Genomic DNA, 15,585 nt, shown 5'->3' with positions numbered 1-15,585 from the left:
TTTTTTTAACAGCTTCAACATAATCAAGTTCATATTGCAGTCATTATTTTATCATAGTCAGTTTGAAATTGTGACTCACCCAATGTAGTAAACATTAAAGGACCCTGTAGAAATCTACATATGATCACTGATGTTCCTGAGGCTCAAGCTGCCGGGGCCTCTCTACCATTCTGCAGTACAAATAGGACAGTACAGGACAAATATTTATCCTCTGATCCAAGTATACAGTACAGGAAAAGTGCCTAATACAACTCCACAAACAGGTACTACAGTCACATCTGATCATTGCTGCAACCATAAGTCAATTAATCAATTTGGATAGAAAGACAATTAGTTGCCTACTAATTTGATAATCGATTAATCGTTTCAATCATTTTTCAAACAAAACTGTCAAAGATCTGCTGGTTCCGGCTTCTTAAATGTGACGATTTACTGCTTGAGTCTTTGGGTGTTGGACTGTTGGCTGGACAAAAGACGCATTTTGATGACCTCACTTTGGGCTCTGGGAAAGAGTTTTCACAATTGTTTGACTTTTTAGACTAAACAACTAAATTGATAAATAATGAAAATAACTACAGCCCTATGATATGAAAATTCATCAATTATACATGAAACACATAAATAAGAATCAGAAACGTATTAGATTGTTGGTGTGGAGACTCAAAGTCAATCAGTCAATCTTTATTTGTACAGCGCTGATTCACAACAAGTCATCATGACACTTTCCAAATTGAGCAGGTCTAAACCATATGATTAATTTGTTTACAGGGACCCAGCATTTCCCCCAGAAGACTGTAATCAAAACTGAGTCCAACTGAACAATTTTACAATCCTTGTGACACATTTCTGTTTTAAATGTCCCATACACCATTTCCTGTCCTGTGGGAGAACTGATCTCACCCAAAGAAATGTGTCTTGGGTCTGGACCTAAAGGAATCTCGCAGTGACCCCTGCAGCTCCTCTGTTTCACGGAACGACACGCTGTGGACAATTTGTGATGTCCTCATGCGGAGCCTGTCCAGTTTGGGCTTCATCCCTCTGAATGATGACTTCCTCCTGACGGGTTTCTCTCTGTATCGAACCTCCCCATCCATAGAGTCACTGTCACTGGTGCTGAGGAGCCTGCTGGGCCTCAGGTTAGACTGTAGAACCTTAGAGAACCTCCAGCGACCACCCTTTCTACGGTCTGCATTCTCTGAGTCAGAACGCTCGTACGCTCCTATGATGTCCCGTATGTCCACACTCACATTGTCAGTGAGGTACTGGCAGGCCTTCCTCCCACTGTAGTCTCTGAGTTCCACATCTGCATTGTAGGCCCCCACGAGGAGCTTCACCACCTCCATGTGGTTGTGCATGGCAGCTATGTGCAGCGGTGTGTAGCCGGTGTTGGATCGAACATCAACACTGATGGGAACGTTGTGCTGTTTGGCAAAATTGATAATCAGTGCTATCAGCTCAGGCTTGCCATGCTTGGCTGCCCAGTGCAGGCAGGTGAAACCAGTGACAAAATCCTTCCTCAGGACGAGGCTGGGCTCAGTGGTAAGGAGGTGGCTCAAGCTTGCCCACTCGCCATCCGAGGCACACATCATCCACTCATGTTCCAGTGGGTCCAGCGTGACAGAGGCCCTGTCGTCATCCAGGGTGGAGACCAAGGACAGTGAGTCACTGTCACTTCTGTTGGACAGGCTGACTGAGCTGCATAACACCATGCTACGCCTCACCTGGGGGGAGCTGTTCATCATGACCTCGATGAAGTGTCTACGGCTGCCTTTGGGGGAGCCTTCACTCCCAGACAAACTCTGTGTATCCAACAGGTGTTCGTCCTCCCCTTTGTCTGACTGCAGCGGTCTGGTTCTGTGCTGGGATCCTTTCGACTGGTGCCTGATCACATTATTCTGTTCCATTTCCTGAAGGCCTTCAAGCAAAAAAGCCTGTCTGTCTCTGGGATTCAGTCCAGCCGCAGATGTGTCTACCTGTCCTGTAGTACCAGTTTGTACAGGCCCAGGCAGGGTGAACATAGATCCCTCTGCAGGGAGAGGTGAGGCTTCAATCACAGCAATATCTGGTATGTCAGGCGCTCTTCCACCCTGCTCCTTCTTGGACTCCCTACTCTCTCTTCGAAAGCTTTCTCTGTTTCCCATCTCACCTGAGTTGCTGTCCACCTCCTCAACTAGACAAACAAACTCGTGACTCTCCCTTTTGTCGCCTGTTTTCTTCGTTGCGGGAGAGGATTCAGGCGGAACTTCGCTCTCCTTGCTGTCATTTCCGTAACCTGAGCCAGGTGTTGGTTGTTGCAGCACACCGCCTGCTGAGCGAGGCAGGGCTGGATCCTCCACTGCGTCATCACCGCGGACCTGCCTGCAGTCTGCTCGGGGCGCTCCTGACGGATAACGGCACAACACTTTTTCTTCATTTGAAACTTGTTCTGGTTCCGTTTCTGTCCCATTAGTGTCACTGTTCACACTAGAGTTCTGTTGATCCTTTTCTGAACCGAGAAACTTTTTCTTCAGGCAGACGTATTTATCTCTACTCTCAGTTTTTACAAAAGCAACATTGTCCACGTAGTTTTTAAATCTGTTCCGGACAGCCGCCTTCTTCTCGCGCTCCTCCGGGAATACGGCCTTAAAGTGCTCAATTAAATCCGTGTTTTTCACTCTGCCTCCTTTCTCCTTCAGGAAGTCCAGAATCGCCTCTTGAGTAAAGTCGGCGGCCATTGTCAACAGTTTAACTCCGACAGCTCAGTCTGACGGTGAGATGACAGGAATGACACAACATGTAAATGGCTCTAAAGCTGTGTGATCCCGTACCGATAATCCACCGACGGGTCCTCTGGTACAGAGAGAGCCGGGTAGAACCGTTATCACTGCTGAGTGAGGACGGGTGTGTGAGGCAGAGCTGTTCTGTGCGCTGTATTTCTAGCGTCCAGGCGTTCACTGCCTCCTAGCAACCGCGGGCAGGACCGTACCATTTAGTCTGTGGGGGGGTTGAATGATTCAAATTCTTGTCGCTATACATTTCTAAAATGAAAAAAAGAAGAAAGTTTTATAATATACATTTTTAAACATTCACATTCTGATTTTTTGTCGCTTTTAAAGTGGTCCTCACTAGCTTAGCATCACGCCACCTGTTTGTGAAGAGTGCACGCTGCTACTTGAACAAATCAATTAAGAATGGACGTGAAGATGTTACTAAGAAGTAAGAAAAAAGATTGTTTTGGGTCACTGAGTTATTTTTACTGATCCATGTCTGTACAGCTTGTTATGGGGAATGTGGACTGGTTGCTGTGTTGCACAACATGACTGAACGTGTCTGGAATATTAACGCTCTGAGTCAGCCAAAACTGCACAGGTAGATTAATATTTCACTGTCATTTCAAGAGAAAGACATGATGTGTCAGATCATGTGAAGTATTCAGTAATACACATTTATCAAGGAGTTCTGAGGTTGATGGTCAACAGTCTTCTGGGGCCTCATCTATTTACTTACCAAAGTAACATACCAATGTAAATAGATGAGACATTTTACGAATCGTATAAAATAACTATAGCCTGAGAAAACCAGAATATCTATGTATATATATATATATATATATATATATATATATATATATATATATATATATATACATGTTTGCTCAACTCATTTATATAACTCGGTTAATCACAGTTCAGTTTCATTTGGCTCTAAGTTTAATTTATGATTAATTATTTAAGTTTTATTTCAAAATGCCACTTTTCATCTTTATCTGCAAGTCAAGACAAACAGCAGGCACGATCCACTTCTGTGATGGCTATGATATGAATGAACTGATGCCAATGTGTCCCTAAATAAATCAATTATTTGGGGGAAAAATGAACATTGCAAAAAAAGAAGGGTTTCAAAAAAACAGGATGAAAAAATATTTCATAAAAAATACTAATTATGTCACAATCAGGATTCATAGTTATATTAGCCAATTTATTGTGTCTGTTTTTATTGATATGATTAATAATTTCATAGTAAAAATATATTTTGAATGTTAACTGTAATTGAACAGTCAAAATGTTGCACTGGAATGTTTTATTACATTATATACTATATTATATTTATACATTACTACAGTATCATTACTTAATCATATTATATAGGATTCTGGTGTACACTGTTTACATATACATACATATCTATGTATATTGCTGCTACTAATCACATCAGTCACTATTGCTTTGTAATTTTTTTTACTTCAATTATTTTTTACATTTCATTTCTCTTCTTCTTAATTTTATATATTGATAATTATTTAATTTTCACTGTTATAAAAACTTATCTTATGATTTTCATAAACTCCAAACTATCAGAGGTAGCTAGCTTAGATAGTGAGCCAGCTTGAGTTTTGTAAAAGACAAGACTTCTAGCTCAGTCTACCACCAGACTACAGAGCAGCTTCATTCCTCAGCTCATCCTTAACACTCAATAAAAAACAGGTTTATTTCTTGTGTAGGCTAAATGGACTACACCTTACAATTCCTTACACAAGACTGTGTTGTAGAATGACAGTTAAATGAATATTTTAACCTTGATAAGTATTTTATAAGTGACTAAACTGTCCATAATGTATGTCAGAAAGGCAAACAAAACACAAATCAGTGGAGGTGTTTCCAGCATCATGACCTCATTCAATTATTAGTTATTGCACATACTGAAACAATTTACTATAACATAGCAAAACATTTTTTCACTATAAACATGACAAACCTCAAACCACAGTGTGGTTCCATGGCTCAGTAAAGAAACACTTGACTGTTTCACAGAACAACAAGTCCAGTTCTTGATAGGAAGTCTTTGTCAGCAGACTCTGATACATTAACAAATTAAAACACATTTCTGGACAAATAAAGGAGACAAAGTCAACAGGTGGTGCAGGAGGTGAGGATGCTTCTGCTCTTCAAAGGCTGTAATTTGTTGAGAGGGGCCAATATAAAGACTGCATACACAGTGCAGACAGTCTGTATTAGGACAGTGATATGTTTCTTCATATTTGGTTCTTTAAATGAAACAGTCACAACAACAGTGATTATAAAGGCCTATTAAATTCAGCATGGAGACCAGCCTTGTCTCAGCCTGGGATTAAAGAGGAATAAAAACTAAGTAACTCAGTAGACATGTTGCTAACTGTGTTGGATTACATAACACAGGCAAGTAAGTCCCTGCATGTTTCCTCATCCTGTATTAAGATGAATGAGAACCAGTACTGTTAGGAAAGTCTTAATAAACAAAGCCGGCTTCAGTAAATGATGTTTTTAATGTGAGCTGGTCTAATGCTGTCATGTACAGATGAATGCAGGTGGTGGTCTGTTAGCACCTCATCATTTCAGAGAGTAGCACACTGCAGGCACGATTTATTAAACAGGGTTATTAAATCTACTGAAGTAGGCGGTTTAAAGGGTCAGTTCACCCAAATTACAAAACATATTCTCCATACAGATAGTCTGCATTTATAAAAGGCAGGTAGATGTTCAAATCTGTTCACAAAGCTGCTGAGAAACTGCGACGGATGACATCAGAAGTCATGAATGAACTAACTGTCTGCAGTGATTGGTTGACAGGTGAATGTGTCTGTGCCAATGAATGTAAAGTAAAATATTCATTCATGGACAGTAGCATGACAAAGTACACTGGTAGGTTAAGGTCTCTTCATTGTGAAGCTTTGACCAAATATTCGGTTTGAATCAGAAACAAAATCACTCCACAATCATCACATAAAAAAAACCCCACAGCAGTCAGTTCAGTCAGAGCAACGTGTCACTGTGCTGTTTGTTTCAACGACTTCAGAGCTGGAAGGATGTCGTCCAGGTGACTCACTCCTGAAAAACACACACACACACACACACACACACACACACACACACACACACACACACACACACACACACACACACACACACACACTTTCAGTAACTCTTTTTCAGAGAGGAGGTTTAAATAAGTCTGACCTTAGTTACAATGGAAACTGATCCCTCCAAAATAAACCCATTCTTGTTAGGTGAGTTTTAAGGCGTAGCTTCCCCTCAGGCTGAACCAGTGTTTCAATCAATCTGACAGACTAAAACAGGAAGTGGCCCTGTTTTTGTACTAAAATGCTGATAGATCAAATCAAGTCAAAATTAGTAGAAGGCACAGCTATCATGGTGTGTTTATTGTGTCATATACCTAGAGTCTGTAAAATGTCCATGGTGAGGGCATGGAAAGCAGGGAAGAACTCGTCATGCTGCTTCACTTTGACGATGATGCTGCAAAGAGTGATAGGACATTTTTGGGTTTTTGTATCTCTGTACTAAAATAATTCAAACAATATATCTGTGTTGTGTTTGTGTGTACCTGTCAATGTCAGCCTCTCCTAGCAGCTGATGGAATCCAGCAGTGTGTTCAGTGGAGGAAACCAGTCTGGCCACCTGATTCACGACCTCAGCAGGAGGAACCCTGCTGTCTGACACAAAAGCACCAACACCAACTCAACATTTTTAGTCCAGTGTCCTGTCATTCCTGCTGGACTGCTGTTTAAATAAAGAACACATGAAGTTTGGCTTCTAGCTGAGGGTTACCTATCTCCAGAACGTCTCGGAGGTTCCTCATGGTGTTGGTCATCTCTCCCAGCCTGGTGTAGACCTCGTTCATACGTGGGTACACTCCGCTGAGGGAGGTGACGTCAAACAGCTTCTGGAAGTGGGACACCATGGAGCCCAGAGTGTATCGAGTTGGTCTCCTGAGCACCTGCAACACACACAGCAACACTTTCAACACTTCTATAGTCATTCATTCATAGTGTTTTATAATGCATTCATAATGCTTCATGACCACATCAAACTGCTATTACACATTATAGACGTGACTTTTAATTACTTATATATGAGACAGTGGCAGGTTTCATGTACAACCTTCAAGGCACCATTCAAAATAAAAAATGCAATCATGTAAACACTACCTTAAGCAAGTAGTACAAAAGTACTGCAGCGTTCTACCTTCTCATCATCAGTCGAGATGTTTTCCAGCATGGTGTCCACCAGCAACATCATGTCTTCCACTTTCACTGCTTCTGCTGCACCATGGTCATTATCAATCGACTGCCAGGGCATCAGTCTGCTAGTCAGTTTATTTAAACCCTGCTGCAGAGCCTGCCAACATTCCATACAAGAAATCTAGTTGAGAAAGTAGAGCAAGTGTAGAAGATTTGGACACTGAAGCCTGCAGGCAGGTGGTGTTTACCTTCACTAAGTGGAGCTGCTGGGCCCACACCTCCAGTGTGGGGACCAGGGTGTGAAACTCAGCCCGCTCCAAACCAACAGAGCAGTTTTTCTGCCTGTGCAGTTGAAGCGGAGCTCTGGGATTGGTCACTACAGAACTGATCTCATTCAACAGCTGGAATTCAGAAGACAAATCCTGTTAGTAATGTTTAGTTAAGAAATTAGATTTGAGAAAACAACAAGGACTAGACCCCAGGTGAAAGAAGATGGAAAATACTGAGCTAAGAAAACTTAACAGACCTTGTGGAATCAAACAATATACTAACATGATGATAGTGTGCACACAGACTGGCTTCTCTGGTTTGATCACTGATGTTCTCACTGATCTCAGTCGTCTTGCCTTCTTTCGGCAATCTGCAGAGATAAGTTAGATCGATACCTGGAGATTAGAACTCAGAGGTTTCTGTGGCAGTCTTCCCGTCACATAGTGACTGAAGGGCCAAGCTTCAGTGTTGATGACAGAACATCTATCCACCATGCTTAGTAAGACTTAAGGACAGTTGTTCCCAACCTTTCTGGCTTTCGCCCCCTTGCCACAGTTTATCAGCACTTGTAAGACAGATGATCCATCCTTCAATAACACTTTATTTCTAACTGTTTTAATGTTGCTGACTGATAATAGAATGTTACACTAATTAAAACATTTCAGAAATTATGACTACAAGAAAAATAAGCAATGGTTCAGTTAAGTGTAAGGGTGTAACAATTTCAATTCTAATTCCAAAAAAACGTCCAAATAAGCATTTAATTTCACTTTTTCAGTCAAAGAGTCACTAGATGGTGGAAGGGTACTTCAACAGCTTGACTTATTCACGTGCAAAAAACACTTTGCAGTGTGTCTGTGTGGGTGGGTGTACACACACGGTGAAATATTGTTATGACATTTAAATAAATTATTTAAATTTGACAATATAGAGGTGGTTTTGTCACAACTGAAACCATATAGCCTTTGTTTTTAAAGAAGAATTTGAAAATGTCAGTGAGATTTGTAGGGGAATGAAAGATCTATTTCTCTTTACAAATCCAGATTTGATACTGTGACAACGACACAGCAATGCTGAAAAAAAAATCAAATCAAATCAAAAATTGAATTGTATTGTGACCATGAAATTTTAAGTCAAATTGAATTATAAATTTGGAGAATGCAACACAGCAACTAAAATGTACGTCTTCACTCTTTAATGCTTATGCTAGCTACCTGCAGTACTTCGCTGTACTGCCTACTGAAGCCTGGTCCTATGCGACAGGGCAGCCTTTGAAAGAATATGTGTGTTCTTATTTTTGACATGCAAAGAAAGAAAAAAACAGATATAGCCTTGTTTGCTTAAAAACTGATAATTGTATTTTTAATCTTGGACAAAAAAACAAAAGGGAACTTCCAGTTATGAGAACATTTTCACTCACAACGTCATGAGTAGAACATCAGTGGACGGTTTAAATGGTTTTAACACACCTGAAGGCAGCGTAAGCATCAGATACACAGAGAGGACTTTGCTGTCAGTGTCCTCATCACACCTGTGGTACAGTGACCATCATCAGTGTTCCTACCTTGTGTTGTTGCATTTGTTCGACCCCTCCAAACAGCGGAGTTTGTGTTTGTAGAACTTTACGTCTTTGAGTGTTGGCCTGCACACAGAAACACAGTCAGCATGAACACTGATATGATAGCTCATGTGTTTGTTCCAAGATGGATGAACACACACACAAACCTTGCCTCCAACTCTTGCTTCAGGCACTCCACCTCCCTCTTTAGCTCTTCTATTTGACTTTTGCTTCCCTTTAGCTGGTCCTGGTACGCCTTGGAGGAAATTTAAGAGTATCAACTGCTGCTTTACGGAACGAACAATCTGAAAATGACTAAATGTTTGTCAGTAACCTTGAGAAGAGTTTTAGAAGATGGAGCAACATTGCTGGATGCCTTCTTGAGTCTTGTCTGATGAGCCATTTCAAATCTTTCTGCTTCTTTGACAGACCTGGAGTGAAAATGAACAGCTTAGTGCAGACAGAAGTAACAGTGCTCATCTGGGGGTTTCATCTCTACAGTTTTTGGGCGGCATGTGTTACCTGAGCTCATCCAGCAGCTGAGCCATTTTAGTCTCATAGAAGTCGATCACATCCAACACCCTGCAGACACAAGAACCAGGAGAGATGGAGCCATCAACTAACAGATCATTTCCTGTCTGAAGAAGACCACGAGATGCAACGGAAAGCTGTGGAAAGTCTAGATTCAAATATGATTTTTTTTTTTTGTATTGAAACACACAACGGCTGCTGCTAAGTTTCTATATTCCCTATCGCCATAGCCTAATGGAAGCTCACAAAATATGCTAATTAATATTTTAGTGAAAATCACAATGTGCTCATGTTTTACACCGTTCAGTTAATAAAAAGAATAAAAAGACAGTGGCTGCCTCTGTGAGTCAGTCATGTTCTTACTGCTGGTCTGCAGGAGACTCCTGCTTGATCACTTTGTTGCAGATGTGTTGGAACGTCTGACTCTGTCGAGCCGATCGCCGCTCTTCTTCTTTGATGGTGAAATAAAGTTTTTTTTCAAGCTGAGCTGCTTCCTCCCTCTGTTTGGACAGCTTCTGCTCCAGAACCTGACACACTTTCTAGAAAATAGGTTTTTTTTCCTCACTCAGAAGAAAATATTTTCCGACTGAAACTGATTAATAACAAATATACACAATCTATTAGCCTATTTTTTACATCATTATAAAAAATTAAAAAATCTGTATCTTCTGAAAAATATCTGTCAGGGTTGATTTTCTGAAAGCTATGGTAAAAATACAACAGTGATTTACCCACATTTCTAAATTATTAGATAATCACTCATGTATGTAAAACTGTGTGGTCTCTGAGCAGCATATCTCAGCCCGAAGTGGCTTGTTGTGGTAGTTTGTTAACATACCTGCGCTTCCTGTTTCTCCTGCTGCAGTTGTTGAGTGTGGCTGTGCTGTTGGACAGCCTTGCCAAGGTAGCGGTCCTCCAGGTCCTGGACTTTGGTCTTCACCACATCCAGTAGCTCCTCCAGCTCTGTGACCCTCTGAGACTGCTGAGCCGCTCTGCTCATGTGCTCATGAGCCTCCTCTCTAGAGACACACACAGAGAAGGTTCAATCTCAAAATGCAAAGTGCTTACCACACTGTAAGACACACAACATTTGCTCTACAAAAACTCAGATAAGGTTGGGGGTGACCAACATGATGACTGATTTCAGAACATATCTGATCAAAGAACAGGTCAGAGAGACTAACCATGCATTTAATGCACACCTTCACTATAAAGCAATCTAAAAGGATGCACCTGAGATTTAGTGATGCACTTCCATAAATATAAAGAGATTAAAAAAGACGTCAAAATGGAAGCAGCAGTGGCCGAGATATTCTGACTTTAAGTCCCTATTATGATTCAAGCTCCAAAATTGTTTTCCATAATGCAGCTTAATAGCACAGCCTCAACACTGAGGGTGCCACAGTTTCAATTCTAAATGAAAATTCTGTCAAAACGAGATTTCAATTTTGATCATCAAAATCAAAAACAGACTTGCTGATTCCACAATATCGGCCCACCTATTTGCATGTGTCCGACAAGTCCTTTGGAACAAAAGAAATCTCTTCAAAGATGACACATCTGGCTTAGCTTTAGCCTGCAGCATCAGAGATGTTGGTTTATTCTCCTTTTCAGAGATCCTTTATTAATATATTTGTGAAGAGGGTTCACTCTGGACAGATTTGAGAAACTGAACAAACTGAATCTTTTGTTCATTGTTGAATCACTGAAGGCTGGTAATTTTGGTTGAACTCTGGAATCTTTATTTTTAGTGAATATCATTTGAGCTAGTCAAACCCTAAAATAGCTGTCAGTGTTGAAATAAAATGTTTAAACTAATAAAATAAATAAAAAAAATTTGATTGAATTATGGATTTGGAGATTTGTGACACCTTCACTCAACACCCATACCTTTTAAACTCTACTTTTGTTGAGACCTTTGTTATTGAAATTGTTATTTTTAGTATTGTTAACTGTTATTACTAAATAGACAATAAACATAAGGAAAATGCTCATTTTTAGTCATTTCTGAAATATAGATATATATTTGAGGCTAGTAACATCTGATTTCATACAATTGATGAAACACAGCAGGCATAAAAATACAATATTTAAGATGTATGACCAGTATTACAGTCAGCTGGTTTCCCTGTCATCACTTCTCACTCTGCTGGCACCTACCCAGCCTGAGGCTGAGACTTCATACCTGCACTGAGCTGTAGGACTCAGGAGGAGCATTTCTCGTGTGGTGTTGATCAGATTAGATGACAGGAGGACAGGTGGTTGACACACACTGCAGATACATTATTGAATAGATACAGACCCACAGTAATACACACTGCAGGAATTTATACGCTGTCAAGACCCTCAGCTGTTCACCCACTGCTTTACTTTAGTCTGAGTCTTCACTGTAGGAGGAACACATAAATCTTACATACTGCCATATACTATATTTCCAATCATCTCTTTTGTGGTGGATTTCTTTGGTGTTGGATGGAGACATGAGACAATACAGTTTTCTGTTGTTTAATAGATTAACTTTGTTCTAATTGTGACATGTCTAAACTATGTCGAGACGTCCAGTCTGGAAAGCTAATTGAGGTTTAAAAAAATAAAAATAAATAAATAATACAACAATTTATCCAGATAAGAAATACGTCCTAGTACCAGTGACTGTAACTGTACAGTTACTTGATTGTTTTAGGATTTTTAGGCTTAATTCAGATAAAATAAATAAACATGTATGAAACCACATTTGGTTTCTGAATGCCATCCTAATATTGCTGCAGCAAACTAAACTAACTGCCATTGTAGGACTTTTGTATTTCACATCACACTCTCTAATGCATTTTAAAATTATTACATTTTTTTAATAAAACTCTCCTCCAGATGAAATAAGATGTTTGGTTTCCCCTCCAGTTTGTTAAGGTATCTGGTTTTCCTTAATGTATTCAGTCTTAAATGGTCAATATTTTCTTTTATTTTCATTATTTGCTTTGTCACTCCTCTCTGCCATAAAATAAAAACACAGGATGGGAAGATTTGAAATTTGTATTTGCATATCGAAAAAAGCCCAGAAAATGTCATGCTTTCATTTTTTAACTACTTTATTTTTGGGTTACATTACACTTGCTGCTTCTAGAACAGACGCATCACAGCAGGCTGCATGCACATCAACACATGCACTCTAATTTATCACTATTTCAATCCCAGTTTATCAACTGCTGGAAATCTCCCCGGCCCTACACTACAATTAAGACAATATAAGGTAGCTTTCTGCATGCATCCATCAAGATCTACATAGAGATCCAAACTCTCTAAAAACCTCCCATTTACTCTTCTGTCATTCAATGAGGCTGATGCTTACTGTAATACTTTACTGTTGGGATAAAATCTAAATTTCTGTGGTAAATACATCATTGTTTGACTGACTTGAGTTGGTTGTTGGACTTGATGAGCTCCTGGATGAGCGCCTGTCTTCTCTCTGAGTCTGTCAGCATCATCCTCAGAGTCGTCCTGATCTCACCAGCTGACTTCTTGTCCAGCAGAACCAAGTCTAAGAACACGTGGAGTCATGAGAGTATTTATACCGGACATTCCCAAAAACAACATATCTGCAAACCCCTCCGAAAAAAGAAAGCATCTGCAATCATTTTCTAACGTTTCTTCAAACTGGAATTTCATCGTGACAAGAATAAACTAGGCGGCAGGAGGCAACAGAAGCTACTAAAGTTAACTAATTTTGTATTAAAACAAAAAAAGACTTTAATATTCTGCTCAATGTAGCAATTCAATCAAACAACATGATTTACTTTTTTCAGACACATTAATTTAACTCAAACGTACTTTTATGTTGCTAAGAAATTTGACCATTGTTTCTTACCAGAAAGGTTTTTATTCTCGACAGGATCTGCAAAATACACTGATTTAAACCCATGACGTTGCAGGAGTTTATTCACATCATCCCATTCGACCTGCTCCTGCTGCAGAAAACAAGGACATGAAATCACATGAGTTCAACAAACATCACAAACAATGTGAACCTGATGAAGAAATCTGAGCTCTACCTGGAACTGCCCATTAGTCCACAGATACACATATGTCTTATTTCTTGACTGTAAAAAATTTGCTGTCCTGCTGTCCATACTTAAAAGTCCTTGATCACCTTCCTCCTGTCAAACCCACTAGTGATCAGGTTTCACAGTGCCTACAGCTGAGAGCTGCCACCACAGCACCTCAATAATGAATGAAAGGAGATCCACTCCCCCCTGATCTGTCAGACACACCTCCCCTCCACACACACACACACCTCTAATACATCTCTAGCATCTAGATGATTATAATGCTAGTTTGTTAATGAAGACTTACCAGTTCCATCGCTTCACCACACTGCAGGAAATAAAACACAGTGTAAGTCTTCAGACAGCTATGGTATGACTGACAATGACTGAATTCGGCGCCGATATAATACATTTCAGGAAATGTGTGATCATTCTGGTTAATTCTGCATACAAGGAACCTACTGAGCGAGAGTTGCATTTCACTAAATTAATAAACTAACGCATCCAAGTTAGCATTTTCAACTTGGCTCGGTTAGCTTCTGTAGCTAACAAGGTAACGCTGCAACGTATTAGCTGTGTATTTGTTCCTGTTAGCGGACTTACAAAGTGACAGACATGGCAGTAATAACTAGGTAAGTTACCAATTGTTTGTGTGTCTGTTGACAGCTGTCCAGTTTTCCGATAACACAAAGCAGCAGATAGTGTTTACTGTGAGCGACAAGCCTCTTCCGCAATTCAAACAATGGCGCCGTGACGTAATCGTACTAAACCAATGGGATGAGGCTCGTTGACTTCTTTGACCAATCGGTGTGTTTGCACTACTGTTATGGGTCAGATCTGATCTGACCCAAAATGTCCACTTACATCACAGTCAAGAGAATCATTTTGCATTTTCTGTCCGTCCTACATTACACTACACACACTCCGCTTTAATCGTACATTATGACACTAATTCACTTTATAGCTGATTCTCTCTCTCTCTATTCCCCATCCAGACACCTGTATCATATCATCAGTATCAGACTCAGAATTCCTTTGTTAGTCCCGCAAACGGGGAAATTTGTGCATCACAGCAGCCAAAGGACAGTTCAACATAACACTAAACAATAATAATAGTAAAAAATAAACAATATAATAAAAAGGTGTGAAGAAGAGCTAGAGCAGAAATAGAAATAGACTCGTATATAGGCTACATAATATGTACAAATATAAACAGTGTGGGCAGTGTATTGTTATTAATAAATAATAAATATGAGTATGAAAATTGCCCAGTTAGTGCAAACCAAAATGAGAAATGAGTTATGTATAGTTTTTATTGCACAGTGCACAGTGAGGTCTACTGGAAGCAGTGCTGGTTGTAGAGTCTGACAGCAGCAGGAAGGAAGGACCTGTGATACCTCTCCTTCAGTTTATCACTGAAGGAGCTGCCCAGTGCTGTGTGATAGTGTCCTGCAGGGACATACACACATATTCATACACATAAACTAGCTTCTGTCAATTTACAGACATTTCAAACATTCCCTGTTGGCTTACCTTAAGCTTACCTGTACAAAAGTTTACTCCTTGATTTCAGTATAACTCTAAATTATACCCCAAAAGTGAAACAATTGTGTTGGCATATGGCATTGCTGCTGTGTGATTTAAAATAAATTAAATCTTTCCTTTCCTTTAGGCGTTTTGTTTTCCTTCCGGAGAGAGATTGCTTCTGTTCAAACACATTGCTGTTGACTTTTCAAATATCATTTTTCAATGTTTAGAGCAAAACAAACAAAATCTGTTCTTCTGTCACGACTGTCTCTGCACATTAAGGCAGAAGTAGGGGTAGCTTAAGTCAGTGTTTGCCCTAGCTTTGTTGAAGACCTATGTCCATGATTTTGGTGGAGGGTTTGGGGTTACTCCCCCAAGAAAATAATACATTATCAGTCAATCAATCAATATAAAAACATATCAATTCATTCATTTATTTATGCATCTATTTATGTATTACCTTGCAAAATGCAAACAGAAAAGAATATAGAAATAAATGAACTTAAAAATAGATAAATGAATAAATAAAATAGAAAATTAAATGTGAAAGTAAATAAATAAATAAATCACATTATATACATTAATGTATGCTTACATTTATTTCTCATATAATTGTTGTTGCATTTAATTGCATGATAATTTATTTGTTGAATTATTTGTTTAGT

General features: G+C 39.6%; 2 protein-coding genes across 2 annotated transcripts; both read right to left on the bottom strand.

Annotated features, from left to right (window-relative positions):
• Nucleotides 1–665: 665 nt before the first annotated feature.
• Nucleotides 666–2,836, bottom strand: LOC140992211 (ankyrin repeat domain-containing protein SOWAHC-like). The gene has a single exon (XM_073462499.1). It carries the CDS (start codon nucleotides 2,712–2,714, stop codon nucleotides 897–899), a length of 1,818 nt encoding a protein of 605 aa, XP_073318600.1. The 5' UTR covers nucleotides 2,715–2,836; the 3' UTR covers nucleotides 666–896.
• Nucleotides 2,837–4,207: 1,371 nt separating this feature from the next.
• Nucleotides 4,208–14,114, bottom strand: cep70 (centrosomal protein 70). The gene is made up of 17 exons (XM_073462463.1): nucleotides 14,035–14,114; nucleotides 13,701–13,721; nucleotides 13,216–13,315; nucleotides 12,765–12,888; nucleotides 10,192–10,372; nucleotides 9,717–9,892; nucleotides 9,345–9,404; nucleotides 9,157–9,253; nucleotides 8,990–9,078; nucleotides 8,829–8,906; nucleotides 7,547–7,634; nucleotides 7,243–7,395; nucleotides 6,999–7,151; nucleotides 6,582–6,750; nucleotides 6,358–6,466; nucleotides 6,190–6,269; nucleotides 4,208–5,843 (listed from the first exon to the last, which is right to left on the bottom strand). The coding sequence occupies exons 2-17, from the start codon at nucleotides 13,707–13,709 to the stop codon at nucleotides 5,782–5,784; spliced, it is 1,728 nt and encodes a 575-aa protein (XP_073318564.1). The 5' UTR covers nucleotides 13,710–13,721; nucleotides 14,035–14,114; the 3' UTR covers nucleotides 4,208–5,781.
• Between the last annotated feature and the right edge of the window lie 1,471 nt (nucleotides 14,115–15,585).

This window comes from Pagrus major, chromosome 24 (genome assembly GCF_040436345.1).
Source record: "Pagrus major chromosome 24, Pma_NU_1.0".
NCBI lineage: Eukaryota > Metazoa > Chordata > Actinopteri > Spariformes > Sparidae > Pagrus > Pagrus major.
This window is presented reverse-complemented; position numbering and strand designations above follow the sequence as displayed.

Excerpts from the sequence above, each read along its gene's own strand:
- LOC140992211 (XM_073462499.1), bottom strand. The coding sequence starts at position 2,714 with ATGGCCGCCGACTTTACTCAAGAGGCGATTCTGGACTTCCTGAAGGAG.
- cep70 (XM_073462463.1), bottom strand. Across the intron at positions 7,396-7,546 it reads TGTGTGCACACTATCATCAT|CTGTTGAATGAGATCAGTTC; the intron begins GTTAGTATATTG and ends TCTGAATTCCAG. Across the intron at positions 7,152-7,242 it reads AGCAGCTCCACTTAGTGAAG|GCTCTGCAGCAGGGTTTAAA; the intron begins GTAAACACCACC and ends GAATGTTGGCAG.